Raw genomic sequence first — 23969 nt, forward strand, 5'->3', positions numbered from 1 at the left:
CATTAGATAAGTAAGTTTCTTCAGGCAAAGATATAGATCTGGTTGAAGCTATTCAAACCGCTGACGACGTAGGTAGTAAATATAATTAAACAACTAAGATTAAATGATAAAAGTGAGTTTAAAATTATATTTAATAATACAAAATCTAAATGTGATGCCTTAAACATTGAAATATCTATTCCTCGTATAACAAGCAAAAAAATAGATGTAATATCCAGATTGATTTGCCTGATGGTTATGACAGAATATCTTTATTCATTCCGTTTATAGATCATTTTTTAAATCAATCAAATGATTTTTATCTCATAGATCTATAACTGAAAATGTTAACGTTATTTTACCATCATCCAATAGTATACAATATGAATAAAAAATTAAAGAGCTAGTTGAAATGTATTAAGGCGATTTAGATTGCGGAGTGTTAGCAGCTATGAGTGAAATTAAAATTTGACAACAAAAATTTACAAGAACTAAGATTTACCAAAAAATGCTATCGACGCTATTCAAAAATATTACATATAAATTTTCCCTTCTACTTTCAAACTTTTACAGATTTTAGCAACTCTCCCAGTTACAACTGTTAACAGTGAACGATATTTTTCAACATTAAAAAGATATTTACGAAACACCACATGTGAAAATAGGTTGAATGGTTTGGCAATGATGAATGTACACAGTGATATAATGATAAAACCTGATGATGTCCTAAATAAATTAGCGACCAAAACAAGAAAACTACGGTTAATGTTCATTTTAATGTAATTAAAATATTGTTTGTCTTTAAATGCTTCAAATAAAGTACAAGAAAATTTAAAATGATATGTTTTATGTATACCTACATATTGTATAGACCTAAACCGTAACCCCCCCCCCCCCCATTGAGAAATCCTGACTACGCCACTGGCTGTACGACGTCCGTTATCGAACCAACGTCGTCGTACCGAACGTTTCGAACAAAAACTTCTTGACGGAGACGACTGCTCACGGGATCAAAACTATCCACGTGAAAGTTATGAAATCACTGTTGCCGAGAACAAGTCACCGCGCGCAACGTCGTAATGTAAAATAATATTTACACGTTGCGTATGGAGACTTTCTGAAATGCGGTCAATCGCTGTTTTCGCGTTATCGGGTTCAAATGTTTACGGATCGCAAGAGCGCAGTGCGCGAGAACTTCAAAATTCGTTGCGATCTCTCGTTCGAAACCGGTGAAAAGTACTTGGAACCATTTGTTTTAAAACAAATTTTTTCAAATTTTTTCAAATTTTTTCATTTGTTTGATAGCACTCCGAATCGGATAAATATTCTAAACATTATGCATTTGCAGCCATGATATCAAACGCTCGCACTGAACTTTCCGAATAAAAAAAAAAAAAAAAAAAAAAAAAAATCAACGTAAATATCGTCGCAATGGAAACACGAATTTATTGTATTTCCTTCCAAATACGTACGCGATAGAGCCTAGTAGAAATCCTATTAAACGTTTACATTCTATTGTACTACCACGTTGCATACCCAGTGCAGATCGTATTTAATTATTGTACACACATTTCGTAACCGTAATATTATTATTTCGTATAATAAATGCGTGTTCAAACACCACTGCATCGCGGACGTTTGCCAACCTCGTCGTACACCTTATTACGCATTCTTCGTGAATTTGTTGGATTAAAAAAAAAAAAAAAAACAAGAACTGTTGTTTTATGTTGGCTCGTTATTTTTCTCCAAACTATATGTCTACGCAACGTCAACTATCTTATTAATATGACACATAAATATTCTATGAAGTGCATAACGATGCGCGCGCGAGGTAGTAAAACGGAGGTGACTATATTATAAATATATACATGTAGCTAATGCGACATAAGTTTACGGAAAACATTTCGATTAGACGTTCGTATTAAATGTTAACTGGTATTCATCAGATGACTACGTAATTTTGTCCAACTTTAGAATTAATGAAATCAATACGGCGATACGATTTCAACATCGAGTGTACACTTGTTACTGCGTATACATAATGTGTATCGGAAATGCAGACGTTGTAACGATGCATTTTATCAATGCGATACCGACGTAACGGATTTATTTTTTATCTACTAACCAACTACAACTAGAAAACGGAGCCTTGCGTATGATTTTACGTCGTTTTATCGATTTTTTCATGTCGTTGACTAGAGGCCGAGAAAAAAATCACGTCCGAACGCGTCGGCCCGTGCGTAAATCCGCAAGAACGGACGGGGAAAGGAATATCATTCCATCTTCTATGTACGTATCGTATATTTAAATACACGTGTAATCCGATGGTTTTCGATCTACATCAGATCTGATTGAAAACTTTGAACTGCGGATAAAGTCGGGGCTGCGTGACGGCGTTCAAAGTAATAATACGAGCGAGACACGTTCCACAATAATGTATGGGGAGGGGGGGGAGCACTGCAATGTGTAATAATAACTCTAGCGTCAAAATCCAACGCGAATATATAATAACGACGATAATATCGCAGTGTACGCGTAATATTTATGCGTAGTATGTCGTCGATTTCACGTGTGAGTGTTTTTTTTTTTCTTTTTTAACGCCTCTTTCTCCATCTCTCTGTCTCACTATCTCTCCTCTCGTTGCTCCCGTGTAACCCACGACGTCGTACCTCCTCTCATTACCACCGGTTATGAACAGCGTAATACCTTCGCCACGTACGTGTTAGCGGCTTCATAACCTCGAGGGTGTTGTTGAACGATAGCACACACACACACACACACACGCACAGACGACGTTTACTTGCACACGCGTGCACAACGACCAAACGGGTTATGCGCAGCCTTGGCATTTGCGGCGGTGAAGAACGCGCGTCGACGTTTTCGTCGATCCCTAATTATTCGCAACATTGATTCGTCGACGTCTTGAAAATCCTCGAACGTTCCCATCGCAATCATCGTCTCCGGCCATCATCGACGTTATCCGTTTATTCGTTTGAATCCGTTTTTCCCACGCGAATCGGCAGACGGACGGATTTCGCGTCGGTACGAAAAAACGGGTCCCCGGCGCACCATCTTCACCGAACACTACGTTTGTTTATGCGTACGTATATTTTGGAAAAAAAAACCATAATCGTGTCGAAAATGCGTTTACGTAACAAGTCGCTCGATTCAATAAACACTGTGTAATGCACGTGCAAACTACTGCTACTGCGACTCGTTACGAAACGTAATTGTACGTATGAAAAAAATTAATCGTATTTCTTTTAGATTGACTTTTATAATTAATAACCCGGTACAACGATAATAATGATACATCGGATAACAGATGGATAAGTAAAAACCGCATAAACCGGATTCGTGCACAGCGTGCACCAGTTAGGTACCGCGGTTGTAATACTAAATGTTGACCACTGCAGCGTCCGCCGAACGGTGGACGGTTTCGAATTCTTAACAAAAACCAAAGTTTTCCACGGTTACGACTTAGGCAGCTTACGAGCCGAACGTACTTTTTACTGTCAGTCGTGTAAGTTGTGAATCTGTCACACGGTTTGATTCTGGTCCCTAGTATACAGTTGTACATAGTCCCTGTCAAACATGACCTTCAGCGAATTTACTCGTATAAATCGCGTAATCTCATCCGTACGTTTAAACACTTCATGTCGGACCAGCCACGATTACAGCGCATGTATATATTATATCATGGTACAGCTGACGTACGAGTTAATATTCATTATGAACCATGTTCGATTTATTTCATAATATCGCATAATCCGAATTTTATTTCATATTCGCGGTTTTCACTACATCATGTTAGATCGTAAAAACAATAATAATACAATTAACAACAACTGACGAATACGCGCAGAATTATTATCTCGCTGGATAAAAGCGCTGAAGCTGGACGACGACAAAGCACTCGGCTACACTCTATTAGAGCGTACAGCCTACACACAACGTATACGTACAATGAGTAGCTCGAGCAACGACGTAAAAACGAAATAATGATTCGCATGTAATTTTATCGTATCTCTATGCAAACTATGTTAATCTTATCTATATTATATATGTTCGCCATAACGTGTAGCAGGGCAAAATTAAATAATAGAATAATATTGAAAAAAAAAACCGATTTCGTATCACTACTATATCACATTGCTAGCTGAAATGTATGAGATAAATGGAATGTATACATAAAGCGTTTACTAGGATTCAATAGTTAGTGGGCTTGGCTTTTGGTCTGTATAAATATCAATAACAATAAATCATACAGATCTTTCTCGGCGCGGTGAATAGGAAAACATACGTATAATATATATATGTATATATACATCTGAGTACTAGTATTTGCTTCGATCATTGTAAAACTATATAATGATTATTATTATTATTATTTTTTTTTTTTTTTTATTATTATTATTCTTGTTAGACACCGTATAGGATGTGTATTACGATCACTAATAAAATCTGAATCGTTCGTCCGCGGAAACGAGTACAATAAAAACAAACACGACTTGTTAGCAGCGAACGTACAAATAAAAAATTAAAAAAAAAGATGCACTCTTAATGTTTCCATCGGTATTTTATATTAGGCGATAATCGTTTAATTTATACAGTTTGATAAAATATTTACTGCACGCTGTGTCATTGTCCGTTAACTATCATGAGCAAAAAAAAAAAAAAAATGTTATTACAACAGCTCCGAGCCGATGAGCTATAAATATTATACCGGTAAAAAGCGTATAAAACGCGATGGTGACTTAATTAATTAAAAACGAACACGCGATTATCTCTACTTGTTATTAATGGCGTATTGGTTAACGTCAAACGACTACGATTGTATGATATTACGGTTTCGACCGAAAACCTCATCGAGATGGCAGTGATTAAATTTACATGTGTCGCGTTCGGATAACCGATCTCCTTCGGACAAAAAATATTTCGCATCTGCTACGATTAAAACGCATGTAACCGATTTGATTTCGCGATGAACACCGGGATGATGCGGATTAAGAAGTGGTAAAAGTAAGCAACGTAAACGTGTTGATTTTGAAACCGTACGTTTGGAAACAAACGTTCGGGGAACAATGCTCGTACTCGTAAAAACGATTCGAGCCGTGGAACGCGTGAGAGATCAAGTCGTCAGGGACTAAAATTGTGTGCAGTTCGAGACACTTTGTGTAATACGAAATGCACAAGTGTGTAATGCGAAATTAAAAAGTGTGTTACGGTTTTATCATCCATATAATAGTATTTGTTTTTGATTTTACATTTTTTTTTATTAAATAATTTTACATATTTTTAAAATTTCTATATGTATCATCAGCAAAATCTAACTATTTTAATTGTGTTACTCCTCGTTACTGTTAACGTTTGAAAGGCGATTATGACAAAATCCTTAAGTGTGCAGTGCGAAAAAGTATATATTTTAGGCTCTGCAAGTCGTGTTTTCGTGACGGAAATATCTGCGAATCGACGTTTACGGACGAAATGCAACGGTGTGTACAATATGCGCCGCGGCTGCAGGAATCCGGAAAATAAAAACCCGATTTCATCCGATCGTATCGCACGATGAATTCGAACACCGTAAAATGTGTGTACATAAAATCGTTCCGGGCACGAGCACGTGTACACCACTCGCAACGGTGAGCCGGGAGTGCAGAGGCGGTACATCGCGACGTCGAGTGAAACGTTCCGTAGGCACCGAACGATATTAAATGTTATGCGATCCGATGCCAATTCCCGCTGTCGGAAATCTCCGTTTTCCGTAGATCGCGGTCCAGTGTTTACCGCTCGCGTAAAGTGTTGTTTACATTACAATTGTACTTTTTCCAATCGTTTCGACGGTACTAAAATTGGAACGATACAACGGACGTGCGCGGACACGATGGGCGAGTCGTACGCGTTCGCTGAGTCTATACGCGTGCTATAGCGTTTGTTGCGCGTACCGAAAAAAACTTTGTACGTTCGCGCGACGGGTACCACAGGGTTACGGGGCGCGTTCGGTAATCGGAGTTTAGATACTTATTCCCCCGGCGTGTTCTCCTCGTGCGCCGTCCGGGTGACACGAGTGGCGGCGGGAAGACTGGTGAAAAGAGAACGCGGAGCTCGGCGACGACGGTTCGGAAAAATCGGTTTCTCGATCAGAAACGTTCTAGTACGAGGAAATCGGAAACGAACGAAAACCTCGAAATCCACGAAACTGAGAAACTGGGAAAAACGGATTAACCTTAAACGGATCGTGTCGTATGCGATCGCGTTAAAACGATTGTTGTTGTTAACGCGTCGACGTCGAATGTTCGGCGTCCATCGCTGTGCGCGTGCCCGGGAAAGCTGACGAGAATGCGTTCGACGTACACCGGATTCAAAGTGCAACGATGATCGACAGTTTAGGCGTGAATCGTGTGCAACGGGCGAACGAACCGAACGCGCGCGCGCGCAGCATAAACTTAGTGGCCCGGGTGGGCAAACGGTGGCGGATTTCGGACGGGTTATCGCGGTGCACGCACGTATGTATATGCGCGACCGGTGCTTTGGGCAAGGTAGCGTAACCCAGTTTTAATAGGCGGAACTTTCACTCGGCTCGCCGACCGAATGAATTATTACCGATCGCTACACCGTCGTTATTAAATTACAATACGCTTATCGAACGTAAACCACGCGTTTTACGCGCGTAACCTATCGCCCCGACCGTTGTCGGGTGTACGTCGTCCGACTACACCGTTAGCACGGAGCGCAAGCGCAACAACCGTTGTTGATGTCTGTCGACGGCGTTGCGCGTGTTATACTATTTACATTGCGGGTACTCACTTTGCACAGGCAAGTGTAACACATCATGTTCTTGATGGTGACCACGTTCACGATCTCTCCTTCGTTCACGCAGCTTTCGGGGTAACCTGCAACACACACACACACACCAACGTGTTAGTATTCATACGATTCCCGTCGATTGTAATCCGAATGATCACCGATGTACCAAGGTTGCGCGCGCAACGCTTGTTGATCGCGTTCGACGCGATCGACTCTCGGCAGTAATGTTTTTCCACTTTATTTTTAGGCGCGATTTCGAACAAAAAAAAAAAAAACATCCGTAACCCAATAACGTCGTTATCGCTCGCGGTCTTTGGTCACGAACCGTCGTATTGATCTCGTGCACGTAACGTATTAATGTAAAACCGTGCGCGCACGAGGAAATGATGCCGACGTAACACATCGTTGTGACACGTGCGACCGATGCGACTGAGACGGTCCGAAGATTGCATGGTCTAACGATGTACGAAAACGATCATCTACGACGACGACGACACGTTGTGTAATACATTACTGTTATCGTTGTAAACTTTGTAACCTAATGATTATTCTACGCTGACGTCTACACCGACAGTTTTCAGGCCGACTGATTACACGCGCGTCGAGTCTTATTGAGCGAGATTTATTAAATGCGCTAATTTCGCGTCGGGGAGACGTGCGCCCGCCGATACAATACGCGCACGCAGTTCGTTATCTGTTTGGCGTACGATCGTCTACACCTGATACGTTTCGTTTTCTAATCGAGCTTTACGCTGCCCAAGTACGTCACGGCGCAGACAACGACGACGTTCAAATCGATTTATAACTCGTCTCGTCCGGCCACGGTCGGGATTCGAATTCCGACTGCGTAACGGAAAAAGTCACTTTTTTGTTTTATAAAAATTCTGCGTCCACTTAATTTACGGTTTATGAAATCAACGCGTGACACGCTTGATTTTTCAGCCTGCACCTTTTCGGACATTACAAACATATTCACTCCATATTATCATGTTTCAACCGACATCGATTTTTTTATTGTTACTTCTAGTGTGTAAAGAAACGTTTTACAATTTTGAGACCGGTCAATGAAGCATTCCACGTATTACACATATCAATTACGATGAAAGTTTTTTAATTTCTGATCAACGTCTAATGGATATAAAATGTTTATTATATAAACCCCTTAGAAATCGTTTTGTGAATAATAATTAAATTTCAACCAACATTAAGATATATATATATATATATATATATATATATATATATATACATACATACAGAATGCAACAGGTAACGTTCTCGGTTGGTAACAAATTACATGCTTATTGGCAGTGACTTTCTAGTTATGTTTTTGAAAAACTACCTTTAAGCTTGAGTTCATCTTTGTGTCCACTACGCGGATGTGGCACTCTCGAAGTATTGAAAATGGGACCCTAGAATGAAAGTCCAAGAATAAGCGGCACGTATTTCAACCGATATCGTTCAAATTAAATTAAATGTTCTAAATGCTCGTGGAAAAACTTACTATGCCAATATCACTTTTACGATAATACAACAGTTACAATCTACGGCAAAAGTACAGATCATAAACAATCGAAGCTGCCCGAGAAAAATATACGAGATTCCAGGAAAACGTAAACACGTTGGACAATAAGTGATACTAATATACCGCGATATTAAATAGGAAAATTGAAATTGTGTTTATCCAATAGCGTTGTACATTTTAGTCTATTAAATACACATACACCGTATTGTTAAGATAAGGACCAAATGTACTGCGAGCACCCCTTGAAATATACAGGACTGTATACAATGTCCGCAAAACGGATACGTGTTACTGGTGCGCGATACTGTACTCGCGCGACTACTCGCCGTACAGCCGTGTCAATTGGAAACGTAGATTCATCACGATAAATTTCCTGGCACCGGTCTCTGGCGGGCCTCTGTTCAGTGTACGTCCGCCCCGATAATCTGCGAACGGTCTTTTCTGTTTTCCTTCTCCGATTTTTTTTTTTCATTTTATTTTATTTTTTTTATTCCTCTCGCGCGGACTGACGTATTACTGTTGTTTACGTACCACGGACACAGTTTTCCTCCTATCCTTCATCATTTTTTCTTGGCTAGACCTTGGCCGATACTACGCGTACACTCGCACGCTATACGTACACATTTACGCGCGCACATTGTAACGATATTGTACAGTTTACGTTATACCGCGTGCAGAGCGCTTGGCAATGCGATCATCGCGTAATGTATATCATACATGACAATTGAGTGTTTCTCAACCTGGGGGGAGGCGCCTGGACGCGCTGTTGGATAGAGAATAGGAGCAATGAGTAGTCATCGCGGAGCACATAAACCATTACTATCAGTGCGAAAAAAAAAACAAATCAACAATCGTATCGTACATTGATTGTAATGTTGTACACCAGAAGCGGCTTGCAAACATCTAGCACTGAGGTGTTGCACTGATAAAACCAATTTTTTTGGATGCATTTCGGTTAAATAAATTGAAATTTACCAAGTATACCGGTACACTTATGAACATAGTTGTATACGCGGTTAGTGGTTTTAACGTTGAAGCAGTTGTAATATAAACCGAGCGAAGTCGGAACGATTTTTTCGGGCTAGGTGGGCGGTTTAAAATGATCTGGCCCCGGTAAGATATAAACGTTCGTCCCTGTTTTAGTACGCCTACACCTAACCCGAGGACACGGACGAGTAGCGTCGCCGGTCCCCGTCCGGGATTACAACTTCAGACGACGCGCAGAGACTTTATCGAATGCCGAAATTATATCCCGTCAGTGCCGAGAAAACTTAACAGGGTGCATTGCGTACATTGGGCCTCGAACTATGTATTATGGGACACCAAAAGGTCAAATGCTTAAAAACGTTCGATGATCAGTGGTTTGGATTCGCACGCGGGCCTCGAGTTACGGCACCGGATCCCGTGCACGCGACAATACGTATACGCAGAGGCGGACCTGGGAATTTTTACGCCTGAAGAAAATTTTAAAACCACCGCTTTATCATGAACCGAAATACTCTTCTCGAATATTTTTTTCTAATAATTAATAGGCTTATTGAGTTTTAACCAAATAACAGTATTTAACAAAATTAAAAATATCAAAGTATTTGTTAATAATCACAAAAATTACACTCTCAAAAATTTTAAGCCCGGGGATGAATCCCCGTCCTTCACCCCTAAGTTTCACCTCTATGTATCATTCACACGTTTTTTTTTTTTTGCATAACAATTTCGAAACACCTGTTCGTCCGTCAAACGCCGTATCACAATACGATATAATCGACAATAATTATCGTTGTTTTGCGTTCACGTGCATCGGCCGACACAACAATAATATATAATAAATCGATGCTGCATTATAATGCACATTATTGTACGTTACGTTACGTAATTTACGTTCGCATATACGGGTATGGATCTCGGCGATCATTTCAACATTCGTCCGAAAACGTAACTTATTTATTCATTTATTGCATTTATCGTTGCGGTGTCGTACGCGCGACATCGATCGCGACCATATACGGTGAAAAAAAGCCAATAATTATCATATTCATAGCATATATTATACTATGATTATACCGCGCATAAGTTACACGAGCGTCTTTTACCGTATACATGGTAGGTACGTACGTTTATGTAGACAGGTAGCTCATAAAAATCTATGTATATTCACTATTGACTCGCAGCAATTGATTAAACGTAATAAATAAACTACAGGTATTCAATTTTAACGGAATATGCATTTATAACGAAACCGTCCGCCCGGGCAGTTGCACGTTATTACTTTCAAATTATTTTACTGCACCGGAGGTCTTACCACCGGGCGGACAGTATTTATTACATTCTATTTCGTTTTTTAGCCCTCAGCAATGTCATTGCCGAGTAAACATTTTCGAAATGAACGTTCGTCGCGTGCTCTGGCGCTCAGCCAGTACCGCGTGCGTAATAATAAGATTGATACGAATGAGACGCGCGCGCGGTACAATTATCAATAGTTGTATCGGATTCGAAAGCCGATGACGTGCTGTGTTCTCGATCAGAACACCGTTTTCCTATGGTGATCGTGAAAAATCGTCGTCGAATCGCACGGACGCGACGGTAACCACATCTTCGACCGTCGAATTTCATTCGAGTCGGGGTTTGGACCATGCGCAGTTTGCGCGATCGGAATTCCCGATTGCTATTAAGAGTACAACATATCGTTGTTTTGTCGGTTAAAATACTGTTTTTCAACACGATATCCTTTAATGAGTGGGGGGGGGGGATCGAATCAATAATTCATCGAACGCATTGGACTACGCGTACGAGGTACATGTAACGCGGTGTGAGTCGTTCGAAATTCATATAAAATCACGGCATTTGCGTTTTATCAGAACGCATGAATAGCGCACGAAATCCGTTGTAATTTCGTAACGAAGTCGTATACCCTTCGGTTTTCGAGAACGAATCACTGATTTACGTGATAAATACGAAATACACGAAACGCGGTCTTTTTCAGCGTGTTGTGTCATAAACGGTCGATAATCATGCACCACGCGTGTGCAGGTTTAATGCACGAACGATTATATTTTTAAGGTCAACAGTCGACGAATACAACGTTGCTAATACCAAATAACGTTATGTTTATAGACGGAGCTATTTTAAATTTTCCATTATTTTTTGAAATATTGGTCTTACTACTTTCATTGTTACAACTCGCATAACAACGTCGTAGGACGCAAAATGAGGATAAATAATTTAATGGACTCTACGCGTGTTGCATTCCAAACGGTTTTCGTCAAACACGACTGGTGGCCGGTAAGAGAAAGTTGTATATTTTCGTCGCTTATCAGCTAATGTTAAGCGGATAGAAAATATTTGATCACGATCCCAACGGACCTGAAACAGAGTACTTGAAAAATCGAGGAAAACGCAGCTTTCGTATCACCGAGATTCCCGCTAAAAAATTTCACGATACCAGCCTGTATGGGTTTTTTCCCCAACAAAGATACGGAAAAATCTGAAAAATGCAAAAATATCCGTTTGGGAAAAATAACTTTCACGGAATCCCACGAGAACGATGAAAAAACAAAAATCAATTTTTTTTCAACTACAAAACCGCGACGAGAATTACAACGATCACGGTCATAAACGTGCCCATGTGATACGAATGACTTGGACGAATGAGAATACCTGCTGTTCCGTAGCCTCTACCGTACCGTTATGTAAATATATCGACGTAACGATAACGATAAGTTGAAAATAAAAATAAAAAAATGTAAAACTTGTGACGTTCGGGAATCGAAAAAGGAAAAGGTCTCGGAACACGGATATTCGAACAGCGTCACCGTACGTTATCGATCCCTCGCGTTGCGTGACCGCGTACGTCATAAAATGTTTTCGGGGAAAAACGAATCGTCACGGGACATTCAGACTTCGCTCTGTGCGACGTTTACCCGTTTCGTCCAGGGGGTAGAAGTTTACGGCGTTGGTCCGCACGCAAAGTCCAAGTTTTACGCGGTACGCGCCCCGGTCGAAGGTAAAACCGCACACGGTGGTTCCGGCGCGAAATTAACATAGCTTGTTACCCGTGTGCACGGGCGCAACTGGAGCCCAACCATTTGGGGGTGCTGAAATTGCTGAAAACGAAATCAAACGATATCTAACCGTAATTACTATAGATTATATAGATCTGGAAAAAAAAAACATGAGTGCAAAACCCTATTGCGCCCCCCAGTTGCGTCTATGCCGGTGTGTACGATTGGACGTGAGCAACGGTGACGGATTCACGGGGAAACTATACGCAATACGCCCACACCGTATCCACGCGCGTGTTCGTATTGGCGGAAAGCATAGCGTACAAAACGATCGTAACACGAAAACCCAACGACGACGACCATATAACGGGTATCGTACGTTTTTCGATTTATTTATTTATATTTCGTTTTCGCTTTTTTTTTTTTTACTCTGCCGAACGCATATTACCACTACGTTATCCTTTGTTCGTGCGGTGGTCGTCATCACGACGTAGCGAGGGCTGCGCGGGGTACGGTCATCCTTGTACATGCACGCTTCGGCGGTGGTCTCCTCAATCGGCGGCGGCGGCGGCGGCGTCCGGTTATGACCAATCCCGAGGGTTATCACTTAATTCGTTTTCGCCGCCATGACCGCCGACGTCAAAAAAAAAAAAACCCGATGACTTTATACAATAATAATAATAATGTATAACCACGCGAACGAGCGGATTACACCGGTGTGCGGTAATAACACGGGACGGGCAAAATGTTACCCTGACATCGTTATTAATGAGTGCCCCCCCCCCCCCGGACCTTTTGTCTCGTCAACGAACGCGGCGGTTGCATCAGTCGTGTAGGTATTTTGGGTTCTTTCGCTCTCTCTCTTTCTCTTCGCGTGTGCGTATGTCTTCACTGTTGGTCTCGTTCTCGAGAAGAACAAACAAAGCGCGCGCGCGCACACGATAATCATAACATAACTAGAACCGGCGGGCAAGGGAAGAAAATACCTAAAATAAATAGTAATAAAAAAAAAAAGAACCATTATTATTATTATGCGGTACCGGCTATATAATATACGCATTAATACTACACGTGCACGCGCACAAAACAATTATACAAGAACACAAATGTACGCGCACGAGCGTGTAACGTCTTTGCGAGCTTATACTTCATTTTTATTTTATTTTTTTTTTTTTTTTTTACGTACATACTCGTAATATATAACCTGCGCACGGCGACGTTCGCCGATTTCCGAAAAAGTGTACTTAATGGTCTCCCACGTATTACTATTGTTATTATTATTATTATTAACCGGTGGAATTTTTCGACTTCTCCCAATCCAATTAGGACGATAAAGAATGGACGGGTCGCGCCGCGGGAGGTAGATTGTCTTCTTCTTCTGTGCGCGTACAGAGGCACGCACGCGCACGCGCTCGCGTCCGTTACTGCTCCCAGAAGACGACGTTTTTGTTTTCCCCGTTTTGCGGCACACGTTACGACGTGATCAGGGACACGGCGGAATAGAATGTTTTCGGAGGCAAGTGTATTTTTCGACGCCCAACCGTGTACGACGGGGGACCCTGCTCCGAACAACGACTGAAAATCGAACGCACGGTGCACCCAATTAAAAACCTAGTAATCGACGACTGGCGACACACACGACCCCGCAGACGCCGTTTTTTAAATGTTCGTTGTTCGTTTACAGCGCGCGTTTACCGGCCAGTTGCGCTACCAGAACTAAAGCTTGATGTCGGTATTAAAAAATATCATTTCGCACGTAATTTCCCTACGGCCGCGATCATTACGCCCGAAAAAAACCCAATGCTCTCGAACACCCTGTTCGCCGGGTTTGTTGTGGCTCGGAATCGGACGAAAACGATGTGCAGTGATAACGTGATACGGAGCGGTCGAAACGGTTCGCGCTTGATTACGCACTCGATTACCCGAGGTCGGTTGCGCACGCGCGCGTACGGTACACAATCGCACGCAAGTGATAAGTACGGGAACATACTAATGGTAATTTTTAAAATTTTCTCTTCGGAGTGCCGTTCCCCGCGAGTCATAGGTACCGGACGAGGTAGAAAATAGGCACATGGCTGGAGGCGAGTGAAAAGAATTAGTCGCGAAAATAGTGTCAGTGGACTACTGACTCGAGTTGGAGAAACGGTGGAACCGATGAAATAAGATGAAATAAGACGTTGAGATATGATGGGACACGCCCTACGCCGTGATGGAGTGCTGCAACACACTGCTACAAATAGTACAACCGAAGAATATATGTCAACAGGTTAGGACTAAGGAACTCGTACATATACTCGTATCTCAATTGTGAAAGAGTCGAGTGGTTACGCACTTACGCCGGGTTGAGTTGGGGCAACCGAGGATCATGCAAAACGGAGAAAAATGTAAACACTATTGTAAAAAATAACTAAAGCCGGTTAACGCGAAAAAATAAAATGAAAACGATAACAATGAATTGATTATAATACACGTTCGTTTCTGCGGATCGCGAACGTCGAGCCTGCTACGACCGAGGCAACGAGTTGGTAATGACATTTCGACTTGATTCGTTGTACACAAATATACGTGCATACCGCGTGTTCGTGAGTACGTCACGAGTACGTGTGTTCGCTTATGTCAAGGACTGTTGTTTATACGCATCGCCCGGACGGTCCATGCGAAAACCCGGCAAGAACGTGTAACAACTTTAGGTTTTTCTTTCCCCCTGCCACCAACACGATCGCGTTGTAAATCGGCACCGTAAAGTTCACTGTCGATAAAAACGAATATTGTCTTACAACCGGAGGAGGATTTAAGCATTTGCCACCCCTATAATCAAATTTAATCTTGGTCCATTTGAATTTTTAGACAATTTTTTTCTGGCTTTAAGTTGTTTAGAATTGTTATTTCACTTTTTTTACTTTAGGAAAATTTCAAGAAATTTCAATACAACACCATTGCACCATAAAATATACATTACATAATCGATCGTGATTATAAGATAGGGATTTTTTCTAACGGACGGTGGATTTTATTAAAGCACTACGAAATTGGCTGCCCCTCGAAACACGCTATCACCGCAGACAGCTGTTTATTCCGTCTTTTGAAAAATCCGTCCGTACCGGCCCCACTGTAGTTTTTTGAGAGATGGGTTGGTATCGACAAAATATACTTGACTCTGAAAACTGTTGAGTTCGCCACGCTACCGCGGATCATCGTAACCGCTCAATTTGCCACTCACCAACACGATCGACTCGATGCTCTTGCAATCGTTCGGCACGACGGTGATAACAAGACCGCTGGAATCGACCGACGGTTTTCGCGTGCCGCGTTCGCGTACGGAACAGCGATGCTAGGACAAAGGTTCAAAGGGCTGTCGAACGATCCCGAGCGTGGTTCGTCCGGTCGTCGCGTGCTCGCGGTTGCGCGCACACGTTGTTCGCGGCCGTCGTCGGTTTCCGCCCGAGACGAACATCGCCCTCCGGCCGTCGATTTCGCGAGACGTTTCGGCCGTCGGTCGAGCGGAACACATACACGCCTCAAACGGGACGTGATTGATGATCGAGCGACCGCCGCCAGTAAGTGTACCGTAAACATGCGTGTTGTACGCGTAAAACGAATATCGGTGATTGAACGGTGCAGCGACGTCGCGACGGTTCGTAAAATATTACACTGTACGCGGTGCGAGTGAAAACGCCGAGGGTTTGGTCCAAAATATCAACGGGCCCTGATGATCTCGGATCGTTACGTCAAAGTTCTTCTCTCTGTCGCTCCCGACGCGTCGAGCCGATTACGTAAAAGGCTGCGGGTGAAACGAAGAAGAAAACAAAAGCGACGGGGACAAGGGGGACAAAAAGAATCGTTCCATTGTCGCAAACGAAACTTTTATGGGTTCATCTCGCCGGGACGGCCGATTGATAAATCGAAACTATCGTCGTACGCAGTCACCGGAAGTCAAACTTCCCGGGAGGCGTCGACCCCCAAGTACACCGAAACCTTTGGACCACGCGCAACGTGCCCAGAAAGTTTTGACGAAACGCATCGGTTTATATGCTGTAGGTTTGACTAGACGCGAAAACGACTTCCAAACCAACCGTCCCCGGTCGGTGTGGGCGACGGAAGGCCTACAATGAATAAGGCGAAGTTTTTACGACAGTTTTCAATCGAACGATCGAATGACATTGGTACAGATGTTTATGATGAACATTTTTGAGTTATCTAAACCGCGTGTGGGTAATCGCGGTCCGTACTACACGCACGTACATGTTCGCGTAGTATTTCAATACCCATCGAAAGTAAACTAAAACGTAAAAACCCAAATCGATAGACAATTGAACTCGTATTATTATTATTATTATTATTATTACGAGGTCTGGCTATTAAATAACGAGACTGCCCGTCTATAAGGAGCCGTAGACAGGTGGGGAAAAAAAACTATTAGTGCGTTGGATATCTAAATATCTTATCTATGCACTTATCAAAATACGTTTTCGTCACTATTTTAGTATTTGTGCAGTAGTGGTTAGAAACGAACATGTTTTTTTTCTCGTGCCGAAAACCATGTGTGACGAAAAACAGGAGCAACATATCAATCTCAAATTTCTCGTTAAATTGAAAAAAACTCCGACTGAGTGTTATAAATTGTTACAAGAGGCCTATGGAGACAATTCTCTATCTCGTGCACGTGTTTTTGAGTGGTGTAAGCGCTTTAGTGAGAGCTGAGAGAGCACTGAAGATGATCAGCGCCCAGGTCACCCTGTCACTGTTTCAACTCCGGAAACAATGACCAAAATCAACCAAATTGTTCGTGCAGATCGTCGAAAAAGCATCCGAATGATTTTCGAGGCTGTAAACACCGATAAAGAAACGGTTAAAAAAATTTTACATGAGGAATTACACATGAAAAAAGTCTGTACGAAGTTGGTGCCAAAAAACCTGACTTCTGACCAAAAGCTCTTGCGTCAACAGGTCTGATCAGATTTCCTTGAAAGGTTAGAAGAAGATCCCGGACTGATGAAAAACACTATTACTTGTAACGAAACGTGGATTTTTCAATACGATGTTGAAACAAAGCGGCAATCGATGCATTGGAAGACGCCTGAATCGCCCAGAATCAAAAACAAAAAAGCAAGGATGTCCAAATCAAAATTCAAGGTAATGTTGATCGTTTTTTTTTTATGTTAACGGTATTGTGATGACTGAATGGGTTCCAGAGGGTCAGACTATCAACTAGACTGACTATTTATCAGTTTAAGCAACACTGCGAGAACGAGTTCGTAAGAAACGGCCCGAGTTCTGGAAGAACAACTCGTGGATTTTGCACCAGGACAACGCACCTGCCCATAACGTGCTATCTGGGAAGCAGTATTTGGCCGGTAAGCGCATTCCAGTGCTCGAACATGCGCCATATTTACTAGATTTGGCACCGTGCGACTTTTTTTTGTTTCCAAAAATAAAATCTACTTTGAAAGGGACCCGATTTGAGTCGATGGAAGCGGTAAAGCAAAAAAACGGCAGAGCTCCTAAAGGCCCTTACCAAAGAAAACTTCCAGCATTGTTTCAATCAATGGAAAAAACGTATGGAAAGGTATGTGGCGAGGGGAGGGGAGTACATTGAAGGGGAGCATTCGAATGTAGAATAATTTTTATAATAAAACCATTTTTCGTAACCAGTCTCGTTATTTAATAGCCAGACCTCGTATATACCCAACAGCCCTATGTAATCATTTATCGGGACGAACATTGTAAGTAATGAAAACCTATATTTTGTTTCACGATATCTATAAATGTATAGAATTAGGGTTTTTTATTTCGGATTAAGTTGTAAAGTAAATGCACCGAGTATATGTTAAACCGTACATTAGTGGTGATTGTATAATGTAATTCCGGGGTCTTAACGTTTTAAAAATATTATACTTCACCATCATCACCAGACGTACTTGGAGGTCGAAATCGAGTGCGTAAAATGAATAATTGACGGTAGTCATTTAAAAATAAATGTTTTTTTTTCTTCCAGAATCTCTCAGCTTAAGCAACCTAAACAGTACCTATAAGTACGGCCAGGACCGCTCTGGCCTTACACACTGTTGAATCAATTACACCGGGATATACTTATATACAATTTTATATCCTTTTTTCAACTCCTATTATACGTCGGTGTGCATACCTTCTAATTATTTAGTCCTCTTATTATTTATTAGTACAAACATATTCCTGTGTGTGTGTGTGTGTGTGTATGTGTGTGTGTGTATTTTTTTCCACTGTAACTCTCCCACGTCCTTATATCTGGTCCAGACCGTCGTCGTAATAATAATAATAATAACAGAACGGAATCCCAAGAGAATTGGATGTCAGAAAGTGTAATGGTCTACGCGCGAGTTCCAGCAATAATAACGTAATTATAACCTTTTATCTGTTGTTTTTATTACGAAGGACCGTTCTTATTGCAGTCAGCCTGCACCTGTACGTATTAACGTCAGTTGGTTTTCATTGCAAACACACACACACACACACACAAACACGTGTGTATGAACAGGTTTCGATAGTTTTGCTTTCTCTGGATTTTAGCACAGAAGCGTCAATTAAAAAAAAAAAAAAACCAAACGAGCCTCTTTCTGGAAGTAATATTATATCTTTCGATTGTTTTTGCACACATACCTTTGTCAAACAATCTAATTTAAAAAATAGAATAGCTATAACTACGTAAAATGCAATAACTCTAATGATATCATACCCTTTGTCCGATTTTCATTAGGTTTATAGTTTAACTATTAAGACCAATCAAACATTAATCAACAAGAGTTATAGTGATTTATGCAGACATACCTCCTAAAAATTGTAAAAATATTGAAGTGTTAAAGAGTGTTTAGAACATGATCCGTAATAATGTAAGCTTAACTTAATGGTAGTTAGAATCTCTATGCTATAACACTCGAAGTAATAAAACGTTTAAAACGGTGAAAACAGTAAAACAGAGGTATGTGAAAAATTCAGGAAATCGTTAAGATAAATCAAACAGGGCAGATTAACCATTGGAATTATGCGTTATAAATTAAACGTTGAAGTTGAATAAAATTTAAATAATTATTGTATCGACGTATAAGTTTAAACAATGATTTACCGCGAACGAAGCAGTCGTCACCCACTGTTTCGTCCGCGTAGACCGTTTTCAACATTTAACTTAACCATGTGTATTATTGAAATATGCGTTTCGCCGGTTTCATCAATTAACATTCGTACGTCGACGAACAAGGGATTTGAGGAACGCGATGATCGCTCAATCGTTAAACACGCGTTTCCGTACGGTTGGCACGTTGACAAAATCGCGAAATTTTTTTTAAATTTTTTTTTTTTTTGTTTCCACTAAGCTGGCATTTATTAAAATATTAAGTCGTCAAATCCGTTCAACCCCGACATTAACCGCTCCACAAATATCACTTAACGCAGCCAGCAGCCGAATTATATGTTTAGACGAAATTATGTATTTAAAAATGGGTACCTACGCATCGACTTAATGAAAAGCTTGGTGAACATTTTGATATTGAAAAACCTAATGTATTCACATAGTATTATTCATCTTACCGATAAGACATTCGCATATTCTTAGTGCATTATTTTTACCCGACCCTAAAACTTTTGGCAAACAATATAATTGTTGTTCCGCGGCGTCGTCCCCGTACGGGAAGAGTAAAAAGGGTCAAGTAAACAGTTGAAAACGGTATTACCGTCTGAACGTTTATAATCAGCGTCGGGTTCTTTTTATTTTCGCGTGGTTTTTTTTCCGCCGTTCCAAAACGAAATCCGTACAAATCGAAACCATCAACAGCAGATATCAGTTCGCGAAATGAATTCGTATTCAAACACCGTTGTTATTTCGCGAACGCGTAACAAACGACGTACGCTTCGACGATGTTGGATAAGTGTTACCTGGTACCGGCGTGCGTAAAATGTTGTACGTTCCGTTTTCCATTACCGTCGGTTCATTTTCGTTTCGATATAATATTGTTCGCGATAATCGCGCGCGCGCAATATAATAGAATAAGATATCGTACGAATTGTGCAGACCCCGAGAAGACCACCGCAACATCAAGTTTAAGTACAATTTCCATCAAATGGAAAAACAACAATGAACCGTACGGGCGCGAAACATTACATTGAACGTAACGTATACTGTATGCGTGCACACACCGCACACAATGGCTGAAAAGTATCCTTTATTCGACGTAGGTACGCGGATAGGTGTTTTAGTGTAGAATGACGTAGTGAATGTACACACACATATATATATATATATTGTTATCTTCTCCGCGTCTGCGTCCATCGTACATCATCGTATTACTGCTATTATTATTGTAATACTCCATTATAAGAATTTGCTATTACCGTCGAGGTTATTATCGTTATTATGTATCGCTTTACCGCTCGGAATCGAATCGGTTAAGCTGTACGCGTTCGATTGTGCTCTCGTCGTTGCGTTCGTACGAAAACAAATTAAACGCGAAAATAAAACGATGACTGGTGAGTACATGGCGTACGTGTGTATTATGCGACGCGATTTGGTCTCGTGAAAAATTACTAAGGTCGCCTGCAGGTACCTGTTGTTATATGGATCACGTTATTGTGCGCGCGATACCGATCGCGTACGAGCGTTCGAAACGAGAAACGTTTCCGAATCGGAGATCGATTTCCCGGATAATAGCAGGTACGCACCGGACGAGGACCGACAGGTCGGCCCGACGACGATTTCTCAACCAGGTTGCGCAGATATGCGGGTGCTGACAGCCGTCTGCGTCACAAACTTTTGACAGTATTTGTACACGGCAGGTACGTGCGCGTGTACCCGCCGAAGAATGCGATTCTTGTCGTGGTCGCCGCCGCACGAAAAACCGGATTGGTCCGGGGCAACCGTGTAGCAGCAGTACACGGCTACGACAACGGATCGCGTCCGTCTTAGGAGCAAAAAATAATGACGATAAAATAAGAAGGAAAAAAAAAAAAGAAAGAACACTTGGGTCGTATTAGAAGAAGAAAACGTGGACGAATTTTTACGTAGCGCTCTACGCCAACGGTGATGTTCCCTATACTAATGACACGACGATAACGCTCCGTACAAGCGGTATAATATTATTTTATACGTGCCCATGTATAATATATGTATTTTTTTGGAGAGCTAAAAGCGCCCAGGAATTCCCGATTTAAAATCGAGCTGATATAAATAACAAACGGTGAAAAAAAAAAAAAAACAGAAGAGACAATTCCGGAACGAGTAAATAGTTATCGTACCGGTTGGGTCCATTAGGAGAGGTGAATAAAATAAAAATAAAAACACGCCGAGGGTCATTTGTCTACGACGTTTTAAGGACAATATAATAAAACACGGCGTGCGCGAACCATTATAATATCGTACACGCGTCCGATGCGCGCGTGTGTGTTTCGACACGGTAACAAGATCAAATTCCACGCGTTCGTGGTTCCATAACGAAATAAAGAGATAAGTCGATTCGCGCGTCCTTCGGTCCGAGTGATTCCTGTGAGGCGGCTCGAGATCGGTGACTGTAATGTACTCGTACGGCGTGTGCGTACGACGAACGATGGCGCAGAATTGAATAAATTAAATGAATACAAAAAACGCCGAACGCGGCGGATGAAGACATGAGCACCGAAATGAGCGCTAAAATCCATTTTTTTTTTTTTTTGTTTTTCTTCCCGTGTATGCACCGAAATATCTGATTCTTTTGCATATTTAATGTCCATCGCACTCAAAGATCGAACACCAAATGTACTCATTACGTTTAAGAAACGTACATTGGTTCTAGTATATTTACCGACAGAAAATGTACCTGAACCGTATCATCGACATTCAAAATATCAGTTTTATGTGGCTCAGATTCATCGAAGTATTATTAAAATTACAAAACGAAACATATTTATTAATGAACTCTCCTCCTAACTAAAATTAAGGATATCTCATGAAAACATAATTATACAACGGAATGAATAACTACCAGATTATGGTGAAATAATTCGTATAGGATATGCGAAAAAAGTTTCAATAAATAATCAACCAATTTAATTTAATTTAATTAATTAATTACTTTAATTTAATTTATAAAATATATAAAATATTAGTTTTGGCGCAAATGATACGTCCTTTTTGCACCTTAGGCGCTTACATCCTACAAATGTAGGCGCAAACAATCTGTCGTGTAGTCGAACGCGGCAACTATGCTGCAGAATTGTATTTCATATGTTTTGACGAAAAACGCGCAGCAATCCGCCCACGCTCGCCCGTAGACTATATATGGTATTGCCTGAATCCCTATGGAATTTTTAGGGTAGCATTTTTTTTTTAAATTCGCAAACACACGCACTGTTGTACGCATTCGTGTAATATTGTGCTCACGCAATAACTCGGACCACGCCATCCTTACCCTGCCCGTCCTGTTTGCCGCCACCACGAACGCTTTGAGTATCCGACTCTACACGGTCGGCGAGTAAATTACTACTAACGTCATACAGTCGTACAGTTACTACACACACACACACACACACACACACACACACACACACACACACACACGTGTTTTATACGGGTGTACGTGTGTGCATGTACACGGTCGGTAAGTCAAAACCCTTACACGGCTATCTCGATGTATAATAAACGAATGAAATAATAATAATAATAAAAAAAATTATGATTTACGCCTGTAACTGGTCGTCGTGTACGGTATAGATATTATATTATTATGTGCGAGCTAGTGCGTGCGCGTTCGGTCGACGATTGCATTAAAAATAATAAAAATTAAAAATAAAAAAAATGTAAAAAAAGGATAGGAAAAAAACACATTTACCAGGTCGGGTAAGACGATAAATCGTACATCGAAACGACCTTAAGCCGCCGCCGTAACAGGACGCGCGCGCGCTCGAACATTTTCACGTCTGAAAATCCGGATTTATGGGACCGAACGTAAGGATGGATCCGAGGGTGTGCGATACGTGAACATCGGTCGGGCGCGGTTGTCAATCGTGTTATACGATAACCAGTATTGTTGCACTTGACGTACAAGTATGTGTTTACAAGGTACATAATAACGTGCAATAAAAACGGCGACGGCAGTTGTTGTTAAAACAATGATGATGGACACTGTTTCGCTTTTCGCGCGAGCGCGTGAGCACAATATAATAATATTTAAAGAGCGTGCGCAACAAACGGCGGTGCGCATTTACATAAATATCGGCTAATGCGACGTTTAAAATAATAAAATAAAAACAATGTAAAAATAAACTTCTTAAACTTCTCGGCCGCCGCCGCCGACCGGACACTATAAAATAATGTCACGGAGATAAAACTTAAGTGCATTATGTAAACCGTCGTAAACAACTTTACACGCGTATAGTAGTCGTACAGTTGGTAATGAGTTTAATTTATTTGTAACGATTGTTCCGGCCACCCCGAAGATATATACTATAATATGCAGTGGGAACGGAAAAAATACGTACAATCGACACGTAACGATAACGAAAACATATTATAATATTATATGCGTACAACACGTCATCGACGATATTATCGATTGGTTTTTAGTTTGAAACATAGATTTTGTTTTTTATTTTTTTTTTTTTCATCGGAGGAGTTTGCAGCGGTGCAAATTTAGAACGAAATGTTACGCGGAACCGGATTC

General features: G+C 41.1%; 1 protein-coding gene across 3 annotated transcripts in view; it reads right to left on the bottom strand.

The window, feature by feature from the left end:
- The window catches only part of LOC112691841 (BMP-binding endothelial regulator protein), an 80510-nt gene that overhangs the window by 21450 nt on the left and 35091 nt on the right, over positions 1-23969 (bottom strand). For 2 of the 3 annotated variants that reach the window (XM_025566254.1, XM_025566255.1), the window contains exon 3: positions 6787-6872. In XM_025566254.1, the coding sequence (XP_025422039.1) occupies positions 6787-6872 (86 nt within the window). Of the gene's footprint in view, positions 1-6786; positions 6873-6952; positions 7190-23969 lie in introns of those variants that run through there. The other variant, XM_025566253.1, reaches the window with a different exon arrangement.

Source organism: Sipha flava, unplaced genomic scaffold (genome assembly GCF_003268045.1).
Source record: "Sipha flava isolate LNK unplaced genomic scaffold, YSA_version1 67_pilon_pilon, whole genome shotgun sequence".
Taxonomy (NCBI): Eukaryota; Metazoa; Arthropoda; class Insecta; order Hemiptera; family Aphididae; genus Sipha; species Sipha flava.